General features: G+C 39.9%; 1 protein-coding gene across 4 annotated transcripts in view; it reads left to right on the plus strand.

Annotated features, from left to right (window-relative positions):
* The window catches only part of igsf9bb (immunoglobulin superfamily, member 9Bb), a 41030-nt gene that overhangs the window by 9150 nt on the left and 8875 nt on the right, over nt 1–23005 (plus strand). For 3 of the 4 annotated variants that reach the window (XR_015839594.1, XR_015839593.1, XM_088279624.1), the window contains exons 3-17: nt 1502–1648; nt 4419–4570; nt 6000–6117; nt 8421–8562; nt 9651–9796; nt 12820–12962; nt 13060–13200; nt 14144–14260; nt 15093–15243; nt 15751–15874; nt 17410–17585; nt 18176–18402; nt 19801–19885; nt 21334–21498; nt 21583–21628. Coding sequence is in view for 2 of the 4 variants with exons in the window: in XM_088279624.1 (XP_088135750.1) it covers nt 1502–1648; nt 4419–4570; nt 6000–6117; nt 8421–8562; nt 9651–9796; nt 12820–12962; nt 13060–13200; nt 14144–14260; nt 15093–15243; nt 15751–15874; nt 17410–17585; nt 18176–18402; nt 19801–19885; nt 21334–21498; nt 21583–21628 (2080 nt within the window). In the remaining 2 variants the exon portion in view is untranslated. The remainder of the gene's footprint in view (nt 1–1501; nt 1649–4418; nt 4571–5999; nt 6118–8420; nt 8563–9650; nt 9797–12819; nt 12963–13059; nt 13201–14143; nt 14261–15092; nt 15244–15750; nt 15875–17409; nt 17586–18175; nt 18403–19800; nt 19886–21333; nt 21499–21582; nt 21629–23005) is intronic. The other variant, XM_088279625.1, reaches the window with a different exon arrangement.

The following is a 23005-nucleotide window of genomic DNA, read 5'->3' on the forward strand; positions in this document are numbered from 1 at the left end:
TAAAATATTGAGTCCACACAGAAATGTAGTTGGTGGGCACCCGTGTGACTCATCTACAAATCACACGACTGATTTATTATCTCATTAATTGCGATCAGCGAGGAACAAGTTTGCTTGTCACCAAAATGTTTTCACTAGTGGTATTTGAAGTGAAGTCGTTGTGATTGTGTCGCAACCCTCAGCTCCTTCATGTTGCTGCCCAGCGTGGCGGCTCGATAATCAGGCTAAGCTAACTATTTTAGAAGTATTTTTGGGGCTTCACCTTTTACCGCATTCATGACTCTTTGTTACTCCAAATACAATTTACATTCCTCTGCAGCGTGAAGGAGACCACTGTGCTTAGGCAGACGTGCTTGTGTGTAGGCGTGTGTGTGTGTGTGCGTGTGAGTGTGACTCTTATTGTCTCTCTGAACGCTATCACCTCAAAAAAAACAAAAAAAACATAACATTGTGCCGTATAAAAATTTGCATTCAAGAACTTTATCGCTTCTTTTGTCATTTTGTGACCTTTAAAAAATCAGAATATGAAGAATATTATAATATAATATAATATAATATAATATAATATAATATAATATGAATCTTCACAAAAACATGACCAAAAACGCAGACGATGAAGCAAACGCGATCTCTTCTGCATAATGCCCAGTACATCTTTTAATGTCAAGTTACTTTCATTAATGTAAAGTGATGATCTTCATCTTTTCTTTCTTATTCTTTCAAAATTCTACCATTCAATACACCTGCTTTCCCCCCCCCCGCGTTCTTCAGAGGGGATTTGGAATGCTATGCAAAATTAGTCTGAAATAGTCACTAAGTAGAAAAGATAGACGAGGGCGAGGGGATTATTGAGGGCTCGCTTCGCTTTGATAATGCTGATGTTTTTCAGCTGGCATACACTCCCAGAAATCCTTTGTTTAACCCTTATTGCCAAAAGACCATCTGCTGTGATCCAGTTACCAGCTGGCATTGAGCAAAATGCATTTTCCCCCTAACGCTATCATCGTCCGGTCAAAATTTGATATCTTCTGGATCGGGATATCCTAGCAAAACAGCGTGCTGTCAGTTATCACATTTTGGCTACTTGCCACTCATTACAGGAAGTTATGTCCTGCCCTTGCCACAGTGTGTCTTAAAAACAGACTGCCGTGCTCAAGAAAAGAACATCTCATCCCCACCGAGGCTGACAGGTGTCACTTTGTATTTCTGTCGCGAGTCAATTTTGCACTTTGATGTCGTGTTACTGTTGCAGTGCTGTTCAGAGAAAGGTGACACACACTGATGTTACACGTACACCCGCAGTGCACACTTTTGATTCCTTGCCTATTTATAACTGAGCTATTTGAAGGTTGGGTCGCTTCTTAATATTCACTTGCCATTTTTCATCCTTCTCCTTTTTTTTTTTTTGTTGTTACACTTGTCACCTTTGCCTTCCTCATTACATTACCCAGCCACCTGCCTTTCATGCTGCTGATCTCTTGTGTATTTTCCCCCTCTGTAGGCCGGGCCACTCTCTACGGCAAGTCCTCCCTGCGGATAGAAAATGTTCGTTCAGACGACCAAGGCTGGTATGAGTGTAAGGTGCTGATGCTGGAGCAGCAGTATGATACTTTCTACAACGGCAGTTGGGTGCATCTAACTGTCAATGGTAAGAGCAATCAGAGCAATATTGTTTGGGTTTTCGGGGTTTGTTTTTCCCCCATTTCCCCACCTGTTTGTAATGGAAAGAATGTTTAAGAATTTAATGATATTGAGAGCTCTGCTGAGGCTCTGGGTGGTGTAGATGTCCGACAGAGAGGGGGGAGGGCAGCCGATAATCCTCTGCGCTGTTTTGACCGTCCTCTGGAGTCTCACTCTGTCTGCCTCAGTGCAGCCGCCGTACCAGGTAGAGACACAGTACGTCAGCAGCCTCTCGATGGACGAGTGGTAGAAGACCAGCAGAAGCTTCTTGTCCAGGTTGAATTTCCTGAGGACCCTCAAGAAGTGCAGACGCTGGTGGACATTCTTTATCACTGCTGTGGTGTTGCATGTCCAGGAGAGGTCATCGGAGATCTGTACTCCCTGGAACTTGAATGTGTGTATTTCAGATTAATGGAAGAACCCCGATGCGGGTGATTTCAGATGACACCATTATCTTGAGTTATTTTGCTTCAGTATCTGGGGGACACTTCTCATCAGGAATAATGGCTGACTCTGTAACGGTGATTCGGTCTACTTCTGGGAGTTTTTGTTGCGTATTGTTAAATCCTTGGCTAAGATGTCATCCTCTTGTTTCTTCGGCACAAGGAAGAGGGAGAAAGAGAAGAAGTAGCAGTCAAACAGGCCAACATGTAGTTCAATAACGGATAAACTTGGCCAAGTTTATCCTCTTAATGCTTGACCGTTTGACAACTTTGCACGGCGCTTGCCATTTTCAAATCATTTGACTGGAGGATGCAACCGAAGTTTTGTTTAGTGGAGGAATGTATTATTATTAATATTTCTCGGAGGCCTCAAAAAGTATTTTATATATGCAGCTCACATCAGACATATGATGGCAGCTGAAACGACACAAAACACACGCTAAGTCTTTTATTTTAACCATGCGAAGCTATAAAGATTAAGCACGTTAGATATTCTCCTCAATGTCTCGTGAGATGGAAACCATACTGAAAGCAAGAGCGGCAGCGCTAGCCTTGCCTTCTGTGAAATCTGTCCCCTTCTTCCCCTCCTCTCCGCTCTCAATAGACTAAGGACCAGTCAACTCGCAGCCTTTGTAATTAGGAAATCGCGTTTTGTCAAACCGCGATTATACTGCAAATGCAATTTATGTTTCAGCCCTAGTAATGGCGTCTGAATACTTGAGCACCTCTACTTTCTCTGTGCATTCAAGACATGACACGGTGCCCCTGTGCTCAACAGAAAACATTATGTCTCCTATTTTTTTTTAATTTGACTGTTCTTGTTGCCGACCTTTCTATTCATTGTAGTTTTTGAAAAACAAATGATTGGGAATGAGTGACGGGAGATCTTTTCCTTCTGCTTGGCATCACTTCAGAATTACATTGTGCTTGAAACTGTCTTGGTCCTGAGCTATAGTAACTCATACGGTGGGGGCTGCGAACATTAAAATTTGATGACATGTAGCGAGCTACAAAATCCTTAGTGATAGACCAATTATCGGCTGGACCGATTATCGGGCCAATCTTTGGCTTTTTGCCGATTAATGGCAATTTTTAATTTTCAAGGCCTGTAAATTAAAAGCTGGTTTATGGCTCGCTGCAGCACACTTCTCTTGCTCTCTGCTGTGCTGGTGGCCCTGCCTGCAGAAGCAGATTGGCCTGCCCACAGCACCATCTGATTGATTGCAGTTTGTAGCAGCCAATCAGCACTAAGCTGCCTGTTTGCTTTTTCACCTCGAGTCACACGACCAGAGGACGGTAAGGCAACAGACTTTGCTGAAATTTGAATAGATCTCAGTCTACTACAACTCACAACTAATAGAAAACTATTTGCTGCAGTAAACTTTAAAGAGATTTTTGATTTCATTGAACTATAAGACAGGCAGCTGAGCCTGAGAGCTCCGTGCACTTTTGTTAGTCTTTTAAAACTTGATACACAGCCCAGCTGAGCTTTATTGGCTGACTGCTAAACAGTGTAATTAAATGCTCATCAGCTGGCTAAATATTAACTTTCGCACATAAACATTTCTGGTTGTCCTGCTCGAAGGCAGCGCTCATTCACATGACGCACATTCTGACTTGAATCAGAAAATTCAGGAGGAGGATTTTGAACTGGATGTGGAATAGGTAGCCAGTGAAGTTTCTGTAGTCTCTTACTGGATTTCTATCTTTTATTCAGTTGTTTCCATCTATGCTATATAGACGCATACAAAACAGTGGCATGGCTTGGGTTATATTTGCAGGCAAAAAGATTAAATCCCGGTTTGCAATTCAGATGCTACCGGATTACATTTGTAAGCAGATCAGATTCAGTATGAAGGTGATTGGAATTAGGATATTAAAATAGGAATTATGGCTGAACAAAATCTGTATTGAATCACTGACAGTGATATTATCATTTGTGATTGGTTCTGTGGCTGGTCCGTGATCCGATTGAGGACAAGTGTTGAAAACTGATGGCTGGAAATATTGAGGTCTCGTTTGCTGTTCTGGAATCTTCTCCGATCATTTGCAGTTTTCCTGTTATTGTTGGTGGAATGCTGAATTCTATGACTCAAGGGGCAATCAAAATTATGACGTCCATTGTTTTATCTCACGTGCACACTTGTAAGAAAATCTGGAATTAATTATGTAGCCCTCAATTTACATTACACAAAGAGTGAATGAGAATGTTGCATCGCCAAATATTCAGGATTTTGATAAAAAACACTTTATTAATATTTTTACCCTCGCTTTTCTCCCCCCGCAACTCCCAAGCCCCTCCCACATTCACAGAGACACCACCTCAGTATGTTGAGGCTAAGGAGGGAGGAAGCATCATTTTGACCTGCATTGCCTTTGGCAACCCCAAACCTTCGGTCAGCTGGTTGCGAGACGGCAACCTTCTGGTCACCAGTGCCAAGTATAAGGTATTAATATTTAAAGCATAAACTTGCGACTCGTGTCCCATCATCATAATCTAATATCTCACGTGGAAGGAATGCGCCTAGCCTACTGTATTGTAGCGTTGTGCTCAAAACCACACTATCCAAGACATGGAAATTTTAAAGTGCATTTGACTTGAATTTTCCTTTTGATAGATTTGAAAGTGATAAACAAAGTCTGTGAAACTTTTTTTTTAAAACACACCACGCAACATCTCAAATCAGATTTTTTCTTTTTTTTTTTTTTTACAAACTGAATTTTCCTTCCACGTATTTCCAAATTAAAAAGAACTAATTCAGTTGATTTACCATAAACCAAAGCACAAGCAAGATTAAAGTGGAATTAAAACCCATTTCCAATAATATTCATCTCCGAGAGACAAAATTAGCTTCATTTGGTGTTACTTACAGTTAATGTAAGCTTAAAAATTAAAATTATAAATATATATATATTATAGGGCGGGCAATAAAAGCAATATAATGACGGCTTCACAAGTGTGTTCATCTTATTTTTATTATTTGGGATTTGGCTGTGTTGCGAATGAACCAAACACGCTTAAACTCCTATTAAATGGGAGTCAGCACACACCTGCCACCGTTTAACCTTCCTCTTGCGTTCGCTTTCTGTTGCCATCCCTGATGTTTATGGGTCAATAAAATCTGCCTCAAGAGAAATAAAACTGAGGCTATTAGAAGATATCTCCGTCGTTATCCTTGGGTGGGCCCGGTGCTGACGGTGCTTGTGGATGATGTGGTTTCCCCCCCAGCCACACCTGCTGTTGTTCAGAAGTGTCAGTCAGGAGAAGGCAACAAAAGAATTTCCGAGACATTATAACATGGAACCCAGTGAAGACTGTTATCATCATGAGGAGAAAATATGGCATAATGGTGACAATACGAAAAACGAGACGCAATCATAATTGATGACAACCAGAAAAAAAGCTGGTCAGGAGATTCCCAAGAGGCCAACAGTTTCATCCCATCCTTTATATTTATATGTGTGCTGTGGGTTAGGGCGGCAATACAAAGTCTTTGATTACAAACGAAAAAGCAGCGCATGTGGGAATGTTAAGGTTAAATAATAATATAAAATGTTTTGAAATGATTCACGTTGGTCTAAAACCTGGCATTGGAGCAGAGCGGAGTTTACATTTTTTTTCTATTGCCTTTAAATTGAGTTTCTCAAAAGAGTAAGCCAAGGTTAGTCTTCTATTCATTAAAAAAAAAGAATAAAAAGCGAGTCTACCAGCCCAAGTTTGTTCGACACAAAAAAAAAAAAATACTTTCATCAGAAGAACAAATGATGATGATCTGGCACATACCGACACAAACTCAATTAATTGAATGGAAGGAAGGAAAGCAAAAATATTTTACACTATAATCAATATTTACCGCCACATATTTCCATGTTCAGGTATCTGATGGAAGTTTGACAGTGCTGTCCATCAACCGAGAGGATCGTGGTGCCTATACATGTCGAGCCTTTAGCCCCCAAGGAGAGGCCATTCACACAACACGGCTGCTAGTTCAAGGTAGGTAGCGCCTTTGTTTACATCGTCTAGTGCTTGTTTTACGCATTTAGTCATAAGAAAGAGATCTCTTCACCTGAAGTAAATTACCCAAATTTGTGAAGTTGCAACGGGCGGCTATTGAAAAGTAGCTGCTTGTTGTACAGTATGGACAGTGCATCAGACTTGATGCAGTCGGGGTTCATGTGCGCATTCATGCTCGTCTTCTACAGGTGATCACGTCTTTTTTGCTCATATGAGCTCATGATCCAAATTATTGTGCAGAACGCTTTTGTATTTTCACTCATGTATGCATTATCTTATAATGTACTTTATTATACAACCTTGCAATTGTGTTATTAGGAGTGGGGGGTCCAGATCATTATTAATGCAATTTAGGGAACACCACCAAGTACGCTTCAATCAACATTTTTTAGGAGCCTTGTGTACAAAAAAGAAGTCAAGAAAAGAAAAGTCATTAATAGGTGAAGGTTTTGCCCTCAGCTGGAAATGAAATGTCAGTTTTTGTAACTAAAGCTATATATCAAACGGCTATTCGCCACAAAAAAACAAGAGTCTTTTTGGAAATGAATAATTCATTTTACACAAAATCTAATGACAAACACAAATCTGTGCTTTTACTTTTCCAGAAGCTGTAACTCTGTGTTATTTTCACATTGTTTAACCTTTAATTTGCTCAGGTTTACCCAATCAGATTGTGCTGCAAATATTCCCCACCTCATTTAATTTTTGGATTGTAGCCCCACTGCAGATCAATCAATTGAGAGGTGTCCAATTTCTCCGCCAAAAATATGCATATTACCTCCTTTAACTCATTTAATCCGTAAAACGTATAAGGTATTTAAGTCTTCATAAATTTAGTACCCGCATACCAAAGACGTATTTATACGTCTTATGTTCTTTTTTAGGCAAGAGTGTACAGGAGGTTCTCTCGCAACTTCTGACTGAAGGATGAGGCTTGACTGCAATGTTATTTAAAAAAAAAAAAAAAAAAAACAAGATCAGCCAATAGGCACACTAGGGTCATGTTGACGAAGAACAAAAAGAGGACTTGTCGGAGTCGGCGTGGTGGTGTAGCGTGGCGAGCGCAGAGAGAGCAGCGTAGTTGTAATAGTGATGAAAAAAGTATCCACATCCAAGCAAGATGCTTTGTTTGTCGAACAAACGAAAGAAGCAGCCCTGGAGTGACGCGTGGCACACGTGGCTCACGGGTCGTTTCGCCTGAGACCTCGAGCGATGCAAACGCAGATGACGAGTACTGTTAAAGTTTCAATTTACTCAGTAAAATGCTTGACAATGACCTCATCAGTCCAACTCCATAAAAACGCTGGGATTGAGGGGGTTGTTCCAGTGAAAATGGTTGGGACTAAATGAGTTAAAGATGCGTAAATACTACTGGCTCACTGATACGTAAATTTAAACGACATTTTAAAGTCACCAATATTGGAGCCCCTGAAAATGTATTTTCTTTTTCGGCTATTGGCCTAAAATAAGCCCCTACGTTCAATTGACCGGCTGTGTATAGTTTATAGCAGAGATGGATTAATAGAGGTCCTCCTGGAAAGCCACTGAGCTGGAGATCAACTGAGAGACGACAGTGCGAGCAAATCTCCAGCGCGCAGTTGGTTCCAAATAGGGCAGGTTGGCACACATGCGCACACGCACGTGCACGCACACACTGCTTGTCTGGCTAAGGGGTGGCAGATGGAAATACTCTGCCTGTTAAAGGATCAGAATGTGGACCACAGATCAAAACTAACATATGGGACGAGCAGTCTGTGTGTCGGGGTGTGTGTGTGTGTGTGTGTGTGTGTGTGTGTGTGTGTTTATGGGGGTATCCTTGCAGTAATATTATCTGGATATCAAATACCTTAGGTGAATTCAATGATCCAGTGTTTGCAAGTTATTGTGAACACGTAAAATGGTTGAAGTGTGTGTTAAAGTCACAACATCAAAATTTTTTTCATTTTTTTTTTTTAAAATGTGTGCCAGGAGGATCATCCATCTGGCATAGCAAGGATCACTTGATAAATTGTCATAATCCTTTTCTGAGTGCAGAATAATTGTGATGACACTGAAGAGAAACTGTGTATGTGCTGGTGTTAATCTCTTTGTGTCCAAAAAGAGACACAAAAAATAATTTTTGATGCTGCTGTTCTATCCTTGATTCTTTTTTTTCCCCCTAACACTAACAAATGTTCATATTACTATATATTTATACTTATTAACTATGTGCATAATTTTACTGTCAAAGCAAGAAGGACTGGACAATTTAGTTTTGACTGCATATTTGTTTTCTGCTCCAGGCCCGCCTTTCATTGTATTGCCGCCAGACAACATTACAGTGAACATCTCGCAAGACGCCTTCTTCACCTGCCAGGCGGAGGCCTACCCCCGGAACTTGACCTACTCCTGGTTCTGGGAGGAAGACAATGTCTTTTTCAAGAAGTAAAGTTATGATGGGGTTGATTATTGTTCATCACATCACCTATGTGTGCCTTCTGTTTGGTTTACTTGTCATGAGTCTCCATATTCTTTCAAAGACTGCTTAGGAGGCATTATTATAGTGGGAGGGGAAATTTTCCGAATGTGGATCCGGCTAAAGAATTATGACCTCTTTGGGAGCATTCATTTTCGCTCAAGACTTCTCGTTCACGCTCGGTTTTAATCACAGTAGCCCTTCTTCCATCTCGGCTTATTCGAGCATAGTGCACTGATGAATACAAAATTAACATTGTCTACTGTACACTTCTCTCATGGCTGTAAAAAAATTACGCTAAACACCATATTATTTTTATTGCACTTTTCTGTCAGATAAAATCTAAAGAAATGTATATCGAATGCGACAAGAAAAAATTGATGTTTTCCTTTTGACTTCAGACGCTGAAAACGAGAAACTTGCAAAAAGAAAAACGTGAATGCTCAGCTGTTGTGGAAAGTGTAACCAAAAGTATAATAATAATAATACATTTATTATTATTAATAATAATAAATTATTATTAATAATAATAATAAATGAATAATAATAATACATTTATAATAATAAAGCGCTAACTAAATAAAAAAGATATTATTTTCAAATTAACATTACCATTTATAGCATACAGGATGTGTCGAGATTGATTCCTTCTTTTTTGCACGTTGTGTGAAGCAGCCAGTAGATGAGAAAGACGGACAAGATTGAAGTCTCCAACAAACCAGTATGAGGCCGCTGGGATTATAGCTGTCTACTGGGTCACTGGAATTGTAATCTTATGATCACAGCGTGCGTTTGCTACAAGATGAGTTTGAACGTAAACGAACCACTGCAGTTTCCCAAGAGACGATTGTTGGTCCGAAAGGCACCTTAAATAGTCAGACACTAAATTAAAAAAAATAATAATAAACAAAGTAGTGCATTAAACATCCAGAGCAGTTCAAAGCAAATGCTACATATTTTCCTTTATGAGCATGCTTGTAAATCTCCTGCACATTATGGACCTGATTATAAAATAAGATTTTAAACGCATGTTATTTTTCCCTTCCTTTTTTTACAGCGACCTAAAGCGCAGAGTCAGTGTTCTGATCGACGGTTCTCTTATCATTGCGCAAGTCAAGCCAGAGGATGCTGGGAAATATACTTGTGCTCCGAGTAACAGCCTTGGTCTGCCACCGACTGCCTCTGCTTACCTGACTGTGCAATGTGAGTGACCTGCTTGGCAAAATTGTTCCCCCAACTTCTCCTCTTTGCATCATACTTTTTGTGTAATTTTTTTAGGTATATACAAATTAAGATTCAACTTCGGTTAAACTTTGCAGCTTGTACCAGCATTATGACTTTTTGAGTAAATGAGGGAGGAACTTAAATTAAAGGCGATAACGTGGCAATTTGAAATGGAACCCAAAAATATACACTATACGAATACTATGAAACAATCTCGTGAAATTATCTCATACTGTGAATACAAAAATAAATACTTGAAATGAACTGTGTTGAAGAAATCTAAACAAACACTTTTAAAATTGATTTTATTTCAACCTTATCCAAAATGGTATGTTTTACTTCACTAGTATGCATCATTTCAAAGTAGTAAATTGATCTACGCAATGCACCTGAACTGGAAAATAAATCCTTAATTAGGAACATAATTTTTTTTTAGCACTATAAATGAATATATTCTAACAAACTCTGTGTTGCAATTAAGGGCCTGATGTATTTTATTTTTTTATCCAGTCAGAATTCAGCTAGCTTGTGTTGCCAGGCAGATTTCATAGTACGCCTTCAAAATCACTGTGAGTGATAGACAGTTGTGATAGCCAATCAGATACATTCACACACGTCCTGTACCCAGTCCCGCTGTATTGTTCCTGACCAAAATTAAAAATTCTGAATATTAAGTAAATTGTTTGGAAAGTGAATTTGTATAGGTCGGCCACTCTGGTATCAATATTTGTTTGCCATCATAAATACCAGTAACTATGGAAACAGCTCTAAAGATTCCACAGTTGGTATTTAGTTAATCTGTATTGTAAAAAAAAGTATTTAAAATAAGTACCATCTTGGCTACACATCTTTTGAGATTATAGCAATTACTTGCTTAAACAATCCATTTTTGAAGAGCGAGACATAAAATACAATTGCTCAATTCATTTGCGTAAAGTATGTACACCGTGTCTAAAAATACGCCTCCTCGTGCTGTCCCCTCTAAACACACTCTCAGTGATCCATCACTCCAGACAAGTAACTCCAGAAAACAAACACCAGGTTTTGACAGTTGGACACTGGCTCCTATGTGGATCAGAATGGTAATACCGTACTGACACCGGCAGTAGTCAAGGCAACAGATGTTTTGCATTCCCTCACTCGCCTGCCTCTTCAGATTGTTATACATTAGCGGGTGCTGTGTGTGATAAATAGAAGCGGGCAACACCAGTCTTGGGAAAGAGCGAGAGGGAGGGTGAGAGATGGGATTACATCATTGCTCTTAGAGCAGGTGTGTTTCTCTGTTTGACTGCAGAGGGCTCTCTCTCTCTTTCTCTCTCTCTCTCATTTTCTCTCTCTCGCTCTCTCACATCTATTAATGCCGATTTGATCCGCTGTGTGGCCTCTACTCTAATGCCGTACTAATTATTATGATGGTTTTGTGTTCATATCATGTTCAGTTAAATATTTCTCCCACAATTCACAATATTCCACCGTTGCTACGGCAGCCTCTCTGCCTATGAGGTACTTTCCAGTGGAAAACTATGTCTTGCAGTGGGAACCAGCGGGTCGTGCGTGATGGCGGCGTCTGCAAGCGATGGCTGTGGCTGTGAGCTATTTTTAGAAACTTGGCTGATATTCTTGTCTGTGGTGGTGCTTGCAGCACTCCTCTGGGCGCTTTATGCCAGAGTGCTGCCAAGCTGGCGGTTTGGACTTGGGGGGGGTTTACAAATTGAATCCGGCGATATCACAATAGTGTCTTTATTCGCTCGGTTCCTCCCTAACACAACCTAAAATATTGATTTTTTTTTTTTTTTTTGCCCCATCTATACTCTTTTGCAATACCAGATGTCGGTATCATACTCAGAGTCACACTACCTCCTTCACTCCTACCTCCTCTGGTGGCTTCTCTCTACCTTACGTCATCTGTAACCGCTCTCTCTCTCTTTCTCTCTCTCTCTCTCTCTCTCTCTCTCTCTCTCTTTCTCTCTCTCTCTCTCCCTCTCTCCGCCTCGCTTGTCCGCCCTCTGTCACAATAGTATACTCTCGTTCTTATCACGCTCCTCCTCTGACCTCCACGACCTTCTTCTTATTACTTTGAGGACATCATTGACCTAATTTAGGTAGCATTTTTCACTCTCTTACTAATATTTGATATTTTCTTTCTTCATAATTTTACCACTTATTGTCTTTTATGCCCCTTTTTCTTCAAATAAAGAACCTTAAAGGCTGTATTCACCATTTTTTTTTTTAGTAAGATAAATCTGTCATTCGATTAGCACCATTTCTACAAAACTAGGAAATGATTGAGTATTGACAACCAGGAATGTTTTGAAATGGGGATAGATAATTGATTTATTTCAAAAACTGACTTGTGTCGTATGATTAGATCCTGGCGAAGTAAATTTGCTCATACACATGTTCGTTACTGGACATAATCAATTCATGAAGCAATCTTTTCCATACTGAGATAAAAGCCATAGCCGCCACGACATTCATTGTGTGTAGTCCCCAATATCTTTCTAAATCATCTCTGTGACTGTCGGACACTGCTGGAGCAATTCCCATGGCGATATCTTGAGTCTCTCTTGGAAAGCAAACAATTCTACGACATCTATAATTATCATTATTACTTATAGCCGCCCAAAATTGTCTTCTACTGGCGTAATCATCATTTTATGTTATTTCTTGTCCCATCTCCCTGTCCTCTGACACCCATTATCCTCTGTTGTTCTTATCCTTACCAGATGGCGACGCCATAATGAATAATTCAGTCCGTTTTTACTGGCTTCTATCACTTATGAGGTTCTGTGGGGATTCTTGGCGTATGTTGCAATCACGGGTTCTACAAGCTATAATTTTTGGATTATTTTCTGGCTCTACCATAAATAAGTCAATTTTAATGTCAATTTTCCGCATAGAACATCTGGGAATACACTCTTCCCTACAATCATCACTTGACCCTAATAACAAATACACCGCCAATGTTTTCATGTCCTTTCTTGTGATTTGTGTTTGGGCAGATCCTGCTCGTGTTGTAAACATGCCATCTGTACTCTATGTGGCCATTGCTCTGCCGGGGTTTATCCGATGTCCTGTCGATGCCAACCCGCCAGTTACGTTAGTTAAGTGGAAGAAAGATGGTCTCCCTCTACGGATAGATAAGGTAAGATGAATGAGTATGTGTGTGTTTTCATTAATGAAATTGAATTAAAAGAAGAAGGATTAGAGAATTAAAATTTGTGACTTAATAACGTCTACAGTACCCGGGTTGGAGCCAAATGGACGATGGGAGCATCCGCGTGGCAGAGGTGACAGAGGACTCTCTCGGCACCTATACCTGCATGCCTTACAACGCCCTGGGTTCCATGGGATGGTCTCCTCCCGCTCCCCTGGTGCTAAAGGTATTATACCGATGACTGACGGAAACTTTGAAATACCGACGGAAACGATTTTCAGCCGACTCACGAACCGTCTCAAAGTCGACCTTATAAGTCGCCAATTATTAATTTTCAGCACAAATTTGCGCGTTAAGCTCGTCCACTCTACAGAAATTTCTGCGTGACCGTGTTGCGTCATATCATCAGCCTGCCGGCTGGCGTCTGTCGTGAGCGCTCCGCTTCTGCTGCGCAGTCTTGGCAACATCCAGGGTTGGAAGGCGTCTCGTGTTCCCTCTTCCAATGTACAAGTACAACACCCACCTCCCGAGCTCAACTGACATAAAAAGGATGTTCTTCACAGCCGGCGACCACTTCAGGCCTAAAGAGGACCGCCGTGGCCAACTCCAACTTCCAGAAGCTGATGTCCCTCAAGGGGAACATTTCCCTGTAGGGATACCTCACCTATCAGGGGCAGTTTTCTGAAGATTTTTTATTTTTTTTTTAGGTGCTCCAAACTGTTTTAAAATAACTACAAATGCATGCTTCTATCCTTTTAAAATATTTTGTATATAGTTAATCGGTGGGTTGTCATCCAGACTCCCAGACAATAATACAGATGTTTATGGTGACCCCAGATGACACTTTTGAATAATTCTATTAATAATAGCTGTGATGTATGATAATAAGGAATGGCATTCTTTCTTCTGGTCGGAAATGTTTGTCAAAGGTCACGCATTCTAAGAGTAAAATCTCATTAGCAATGGTGATATCTACAAATTTCTGGCCGCAACATTTCAGGTCAATGCCGTGAGATGACATTTAAATGTCCATTAGCTTGTTTCCTGGTGCCAGGCTTTGAGAGTTATTTATTTATTTTTTTCCAAGTCTGAATTTTTGATGCGGAAGGGTATGCAAACAAAATTGTATATTTGCGACACTGATCTATTCTGACTTGGAACTTGTTCAGGACCCTCCCAAATTCTCGGTGGTCCCTGGAGGGGAGTACAGACAAGAGGCTGGGAGAGAACTGGTTATCCCATGCGAGGCAGAAGGAGACCCCTTTCCCAATATAACATGGAGGAAGGTATGCGTCGCCTGAGTTCACACCCTTACGAACATATGCAACCTTATATCATATATTGGCTGAATTTCACTTTTGATTGACAGTAACATTAAGTTGATTTTTCTATTTTTATTTTTTTTTGCTTAAATAACATAATGCAATTATGTGGGGCCGGGTGACCTAGACATGACAGTTATTTTTTTATGTTAGATTTCGAATATATTAGATTATATTCAAATAAGTCTACAGTCACAGCAAGGAATATTTAAAATTTAACACCATTAATTAAATGCCTTTTTTTCACTGTAACAACACAGTATTGACACAGTATTCTTTATTATTACGTATTCTTTATATTACTTATTCGTTCATTTAGGGTCGGTAGTATAAACCCTGACCCAGGTCAAACAATTTTAAGTGTGATTGTGACACCTTGATTATGGCATGTACTTAATAAATATTCTGATCTTTATTTTTGTTATAATGAGGCTGTGTAGACACATTTTTCAGACATTCCAAACATGCATGTAGGTTAATTTAAAACCGATGTGAGTTGGAATTGTTGCTTATCTATTTTCCTTTTCATTGACTGATGTTCAGGCTCAACTGTGACCAGGATTAGTGCCCGAAAAGGATTTATATGGAATATGTGTGTATGTGAAATGAAAAACAGAAGATATGGGGTCTTATTGATCCTCAGATGAGTTATTCCAGCCGGTAGTTTTCTATCTTCACTATTTTTGCCTCCAGACCGTCAGCACGGGCTTAAAAAACTGTGAGATATTAAAAAAATGAGATTGGGTTCAACAGTATTTAATCGGCTTTATTTGTCTTATGTTTGCGTGATCTGCAGGTCGGAAAGCCCAGTAAAAGCAAGCACAATGTTCTGCCTCGAGGCAACTTACAGTTCAAGTCACTTACAAAGGAGGACCATGGGGAATGGGAGTGTGTCGCCACCAACGTTGCTACGAGCATCACTGCCAGCACGCATGTCCAAGTCATAGGTGACGCATATGCACTCGTTGTGACGTAACTGTCAATATAGTTCATATAGTTTAAAACGCACACTTTTTGTCTTTTGCTTCTGCCACAGTTTTACAAACAAGGCTACAAGATAACAAAGAGCAATAAAACACGTATACGATATAGTAGTGACGGGTAAACGAAGCTTCAAATCTGCTTCATGAACCAGTTGTAGTATTTTTGGACTCCACTAGATGGCACTCTCTGTTCAACATTGGGCTGAACGCACACTGACTTGCCATTTTTTTAAACCGTTTATTTAAACCAACAGTGCCATCTATAGGACACAAAAATACAACAACTGGTTCATGAAGCAATTTTGAAGCTTCATTTTCCCATCACGACTATACAGTATTACACAAATTCCGGCCGTCTAGGGTTTGGTAATGTGAAAAAATATTTTTTATGGTATAAACATGACAGAGGGAGTTTCAATGACTCACATGTCCTTTAATCAACACACATCCCATTGTTTGCACTCCCTGCAGGCACAAGCCCCCACGCACCCACCGGCGTCCACGTGGTGGCTTCCTCTACCTGGGCCAACGTGTCGTGGGTGGTGGGCTACGACGGAGGCTTCCAGCAGACATTCTCAGTCTGGTACGGCCATGTGTGAGTCATCCCAGCCTGCTTCGCTTCCTGCTTTTTCTTCTCGTAGTGTTTATTTCTAAAATTGATATTAAATACAGATTGAGTTGGTGTTTCTCAAATCTGCACCCTGACTATCCTAATTACCCCATTTACCTTTAAACTCTGCTGCTGCTGCCGCTTTGCTCTGCTTGACTGTAGTTCATATGCTGTACTCGATGTATTTTGAAAACCCGACAATGTAAACTAAACAGTTTCTCACACTTTATATGCATTAATTAAATTATGGAACATTACCGTAATTGAGGGCAGAAACTAGAACTACATATTGTTGCTGTCCAGTGAAAAATATATATTTTTTCATTTTTCTTTGGTTTTCACAGGACAGCTACATATGCAACCACTACACATCGTAGGTTCTTTAGAAACGCAAACCCATCGATTTCTTCTTCCAATGTTTCACTACAGATTATTCCCAGCACCAATTTGGCCATACCTGTATCGAGTGAGACATGTAGTAGCACACAGGTTCTCGTGACCTTTAAATCACAAAGATTAACATCTCTGCAAAGCTGCTTTATGCTTGCTGCAGCGTTCAAGCAATACTTGAAATTTTAAGTTGAGGTGGAATGTCAAAAATGTAATTATAATTTTTACGAAACAAAAACAAACCAAAAAAAATAATATATTATATATAATAATATATAGCAACAAAAATGCGCATATATGTATTGTAGACCTTATATATTGGGTAAAGGCTGCCATTCAACATGAATAAGAAGCTTTTAGTGATGTATGATGCAGCAAGAACACCAAAAAAATAAATACAACTAGCCAAAAATATAATCTTTTCTGGAACTTTGTGCACGGCAGAGATAATGAAATCACCTTTACGGTACTGATGGATGAAATGAAGCTTCAAATCTGCTTCATGAAGCAGTTGTAGTATTTTTGGACTCCAGTAGATGGCACTCTAGGTTCCACATTGGGCTGAACGCACATTGACTTGCCATTTTTTAAACCCTTTATTTAAACCAACAGGACTAAAAAATACAGCAACTGGTTCATGAAGCAAATTTGAAGCTTCATTTTCCCATCACTACATTACAGTATATGAACAGACGCGATGTTATTGATCACACATTAGCTAGCGATGCGCTTCTCTTAATTAATCTACGTATGTACTCAGAGGTGTTGTTTTGACAAGATTGTTGCAACTGCTGCATGTGCATTTTTTGCTAATCATATATCAACTCCTGAATGTATGGCATGGGCAAACGGCAATACGCAACGCAAACTGCAGCATGGGCTCACCATCAAGTGAAAGTGCGATTGATGATGTGATCAGTGTCTTCTGTGAGTGAACGGGGTTACAACTTTATTTATATAGCGCATTTCACAACAGCTGCAGCTGTAATAAAGCAATCTACATACAGTATAACTAGAAATAACACAAGAAGGAAACTAATAACTAAATTACATGGGTATTGCATTATATCCTGCAAAGTCAGACGGGGTCCTGCCTGTCCAGCTCACCTCTGAACCTGACTCATGTGCAGGCTAAAAAGGGAGCGTTTAGGTCCACATGACTGGCTCTCAGTACCCGTGCCAGGAGGCCAAGAGTGGATGCTGGTGCCTGGCTTGGAGCCCGAGACAACATACCAGTGCAGCGTCCTAGCCCAAAACAAGCTTGGCACGGGACCCTTCAGCGAGGTTGTCACTGTGAACACATTAGGTGAGTATATTTGGTGCCTCTGGCCAAGGACAAAAAGATCTGGTGTTCAAAGTTTGTGCACTGATTTCACTCTGACGTGTCTCCTTGCTTGCCTTCATTTGTTTAACCTGGTTCTTTGTGTGTGCAACAAAAATATACCATCGAGTGTGAGTTGAATTTATCCTGAGGCATAATAATGAGTATAATTCAAATAAATTCAAGGACCTACATTTTGGGTTGTAATAATAAATTATACAGTTCCATATTCATTAATATATATGATTTTATCTGTTATTCGTGAACAATAAATTGCTATTACTGTGTGTGTTACATTTTTTGACCAAATACTGCATGGAATTAGAATAAGTTAACTCATTTACTGCCATTGACGGCTGAAGACGTCAAAGATCCTTTTTTAATTTTTAAAAATTTTTTTTTTTTTTTTGTATTTTTTTTTTTTTTTACTCGGATGGTAGTGAATGAGTTAATTTAGCACTCAGAATTAAAGACTAACCGAGTAGTGACTCACTGTTATGTTGCTGCTACAACGTCTCAAATATAATTTAGGCACGTCTTAACCATGGAATTTCAATCCAAATTTGCTCTTGCAGTATTTCCTATAAGTACCCCTGAACCACTGGTGCTGCTTACCCCACCACGGTGCCTCACAGCCAATCGCACGCAGCAAGGAGTCCTGCTTACCTGGATTCCGCCCGCCAATCACACAGCACCGATCCAGCATTACGTTATGGAGTTCCGCTTGGGGGAACGATGGGAAGTCCTGGACGACAGCATCCCCTCGGGCGAGACGGATTTGCTTGCTCGTGACCTCATCCAGGTAAAACAGCAAGCGGAATAAGAGTGTTTTTTTTTCTGGTAGCTCCAGGTTCAACGATCTGGGCCAGGTGGTTGGTTAAATGGATTTAAATCATATAACATACGATTAAAAAAAAATAGCTACCTTGAATTGCACCCTTCCTGCAGGTAAAAATGTAAATCATGAATATCATTTTCATGACAAGTCTCCTGAAAAAATATTTGTGTGAGAATAAAATCAACATATCGTTAGTGACTAGTGAGTTCTATCGCTATCATTCTTGATGTCACATTGATTTCTTTTCAACAGCTTGCCAAAATGATTCTGCCGTAAAAACACATTATGTGTGCGCTTCTGTCTTTAATCTACACGCAGCGTCATGCTGAGGCTTTTATCTCTCCTTCCATCAAACTGAAAACTCCCACTCACATTTCTCCTACACGCTCTCACGTGTCGACGCACACCTACTAGGTTGAATACCTCTTCTTCTACTGGTTTATTATTCCACTGCAATGATATTCACGTTTTTTTTAAAAGTTTGTTATGGTTATTGAAGTATTGTGTGATGTTTATTGTGCTATGTCAGTCAAAGAAATAAATTAGATCAGGGGTGGGCAAACTTTTTGATTGGCGGGCCACAATGGGTTCTAAAATTTGACAGAGGGGCCAGAGCAGGAGCAGATGGATGCAGCGTTTTGGTAGCCTCATCTGAGAAAAAAAATACATTAATTAATTTATAATGAAAGTGAACAAAAGCATTACAATAATATATATGTCATAGAAAAACCACAGTATTTAGAAAATAAAACATTAATAAAGTTTATTCATTTGATTTTTTTTTCAAGTTTGGCGGGCCGGATTAAAACGTTTAACGGGCCGCATGTGGCCCCCGGGCCGTAGTTTGCCCACGGCTAAAGTAGATGTAGTAAATTAGATAGACGCATTTTTACCAGGTGCTCTTGGGAACACGTCTCAAAACAGCACAGGAAAATAAAATGACGTATCAAGAGTGATGTGATCAGTCCAGAAATATTTTCGTATCTGGCCTGTGATTTGTCTATCAAGACACATCCAAATTAGAGGATCAGCTGACAACCATCTGCATGCACTTCACAAATGTTAAATAAATCAACTTTTGAATGCTGAACGATGACATTATTTATTTTCCGAACACACTTTCACTATGAAATTGCTTTTCTAAAAAAGCTAACGGGCAGACTTACCTAAAATCTCTATCGTCCTGTCTTTTGCTGGAATGGCAGCGACATTGGGATGTGAGATCGGCTCATGGGGTATCAGCTTGCTTCCTCGGTTTTGTGTGATGTACACAAATTGAAATATTTGCTTTGCTTGGCTAAAACTAGCTGGTAGAATCTTCATAATGGTTGAACCTTGTCATTCTTGTTCTTGTTCTCTTAGGAGGCCTGGTATGAGTTCCGCGTCATGGCCGTCATGGACGACACGATCAGTGAGCCGAGCAACATTGTCGGTGTGTCCAGTACGGGTAAGACATTCTGCAATGGATGCAATGGCATGATAAGGTGGAAATCCCCCTAAAATAAAAAATTAAAATAATAATGCTAATGTGTCCTGACCAACCCATTCAATTGACCTTTGACCTAAAGAAAACAATCTAGTGGACCTTTCGCATTTGAATTCGGGTATCTCTGCTTTAGACCCGCTTGGATGATTACGCTCGGCATTCAAAGACGCATCCTGCAAGCATTTATAGTCGCAATATGCCAGCTTTCATCTAAAATTAAACCTCTCAAAAACTTGTTTGAAGTGATTACTGAGTACATCACAGTTGCTCAAAGCCGCAAACAGTCACGAGAGTTTCTGACTGGCTGAAGTGCTCTCAAAATTCTCTGCTGCCCCCAACCGTTAGATTATATAATTCTTTGCTGGGTCATGATGCATAAAATTAGCAACGTCATAGTGACGTGTGTAACTCCCTTTGCCGTTTAAGTTCTAAAACGGTACAATAAGTCCATCAATTAAAATTTGGTCGAGTTGGACTAGCATCAGAAGAACTCAGGTACTTATAGTGCCATACGTTTTGGACAACAATAATGTTGCAAACACAGATTTACTGTTGCATAGCAACGCATATATTATCACAACGGTGAAATAAATAATTTGTATGAAAAATTATGAATTGGAAAAAAAAAGTCTGCACAAAAAAACAATAATTCAGTCTTTTAACCTCAATCATTGGGGCCCTTAATAAATCCCGAAAGTTCACTTGTCCCATGTGATTGTCTATCACACTCTTGATTAATCCAGAAAGATGTATCGAAACGTTCGTCTTACCACGACAGTCGTCCAACAGGGAAAGTGTAGTTTCATGTGTGTGTGCGCGTGTGTCTGTAAATATTTTTCTCCTTGAAGGTTCTTGGGTTAGGTTGCTATTAAAATTTGATCCGTAATTGTTGACTGGTCCTTAGATACGTCCGCCCATCCATTTTCTGTACCGCTTCCCCTCACAAGGGTCACGGGGGGGCGCTGGAGCTCAGTTATCTTCAGTCAGTAGGTGGCGTACACCCTGAACCGGTTGCCAGCCAATCACAGGGCACACATAGACGAACAACCATACGCGCTACAACTAAGGGCAATTTAGAGTATTCAAGCAACCTTCCATGCATGTGGGAGGAAACCGGAATACCCGGAGAAAACCCACGCAGACACAGAGAGAACATGCAAACTCCCCACAGCAAGGCGGGAACTGGAATCGAACCCACGACCTCTGCACTGTGAGCCCATCGTACTAACCAGTCGTCCACCGTGCCGCTCCTTCGATACGTCTTAGACCAAAAACCTGACCTAAAGACAAGATCACATTCGTATCATATCTTCTATATGTTAGTATCTCATCACCATTAAAATAGTTTTGGGATTATGCGCTGGCATTTTCTGATTATTTATGACATGACTTTTGTTCTTACTCTGCAGACTTCTTTCCACCTCCAGAGATGGTTGAGGAATCAGGGTTGGCGCGACCAGTTGTGGCTGGCATCGTGGCCACCATCTGCTTCTTGGCTGCGGCCATCCTTTTCAGCACAATGGCAGCGTGCTTTGTCAATAAGCAGCGGAGGCGGAAGCTAAAAAAGAAAAAAGGTAACGGAAAAGGTGTTGGAGTTGTTTGAAATTATCACACATGAACCAGTGGAATTTTCCTTTTTTTGTTTTTTTTTCTTCCAGACCCGCCTCTTTCCATTACCCACTTAAGAAAAAGTATGGCAACACCGTAAGTACACACGACTCATTTGAAACAGTAATTAATCATCAGGTCTTCTAATCTTACATAAATTGTAAAGATGACATGGAAAAAACGCCATATATGGACAATTGCTCAGAAAAAAGGTTCTGTCAGGCCCATCAGAGTGGAACACAGAGGTTCAAAAGACAAGTGAGGGGAATCATGGTAATCCTATATGTCGTCTTTTCACCCTTAAATCCTAAATCTGAGTATTTAAAGTGAATTGCAATTCAAGTGTGCGGGCATAATATATAAATGAAGAAACTATTAATATAAATCTGATCATATGCGTGCCCTTCCAGTCATATTCGAACAGTGTGAGCAAATTCTTTATTTTTGCTGGAGAGTTTTTCCACAACTTGGAAAATATCTTGGATGTGTTCCTGAGCAGAGCACAACCAACTAGTAATTTAGTTGTTGCCCAAACTAATTTATTTAACAATTATCTCAACTTTAACTCAAATAATTGTGGTGATTTTATCTCGTCACTGTCATGTGAAAAACACTTTTGTCCCTTTTTTCAGATTTTTTTTTATTTTATTTTTTTTATGTGAATGGTGTTTCTGCATCCATTAATGTGAGCTTTTTTTTTTTTTTTACTCACAAAATTGGACGCGTTTTTCACAGGACAGCGATGAAATATTATTTAATACAATATGCATGAAGTTACTCTTCTCTCTCAGCTGCTACTTCCACAACCTGACTTGAGTGGACTGGATGAGAGCAAGGGATTATTACAATGCATAAAGTCGAATATTGAAAACCATAATATTAAAAAAATGAATTAAAAAATAGAAATATTTTGACCCACCAAGAAAACACCATCTTATTTCATTAAGTTCTACCGTGTTTATTTTGTTGCCATGTATTGCACTTCAACGGTATTTATAAGCCACGGTTGAGTCTTTACCTTTTCTCTTGTTCTTCCCATAAATTGTCAGTTACCCCAAATATTATGACCTCTGTTACACTCCTATTCCTAACTTCTGTATATCCCAGTACCAAATTACTGTATTTTCCAAGAACTCCTTTTCACTCGTATACCGCCTTACTTTCTGATCTCCCCAATTTTACAGGAGTCCACTTAGCCTCATTCCCAGTGTTGAGCATTTTTGGGAGGGGCTGGATGCAAGTAGGTACAAACCTGAACTTTCCAATGCCCAGTGAGTGCCAAACAGTACAGTATCCCCTAAAAAAAAATCACACTGTGTTCACCTGTTACACTTTTATTTAATTCCCGGTCCAAACATTTGACCTTGCCGCATGCTCTGCGTCGAATGCACCCACAAGGCAACAACAATACTGTTTGTGTTTTTTCCTGGGATGAATATAGAGGAGATTTCTTCTTGATCAAAACATCTTGTA

The sequence above is a fragment of the Idiotropiscis lumnitzeri genome, chromosome 17 (genome assembly GCF_059441095.1).
Source record: "Idiotropiscis lumnitzeri isolate Australia: NSW breed Sydney's pygmy pipehorse chromosome 17, RoL_Ilum_1.0, whole genome shotgun sequence".
Taxonomy (NCBI): domain Eukaryota; kingdom Metazoa; phylum Chordata; class Actinopteri; order Syngnathiformes; family Syngnathidae; genus Idiotropiscis; species Idiotropiscis lumnitzeri.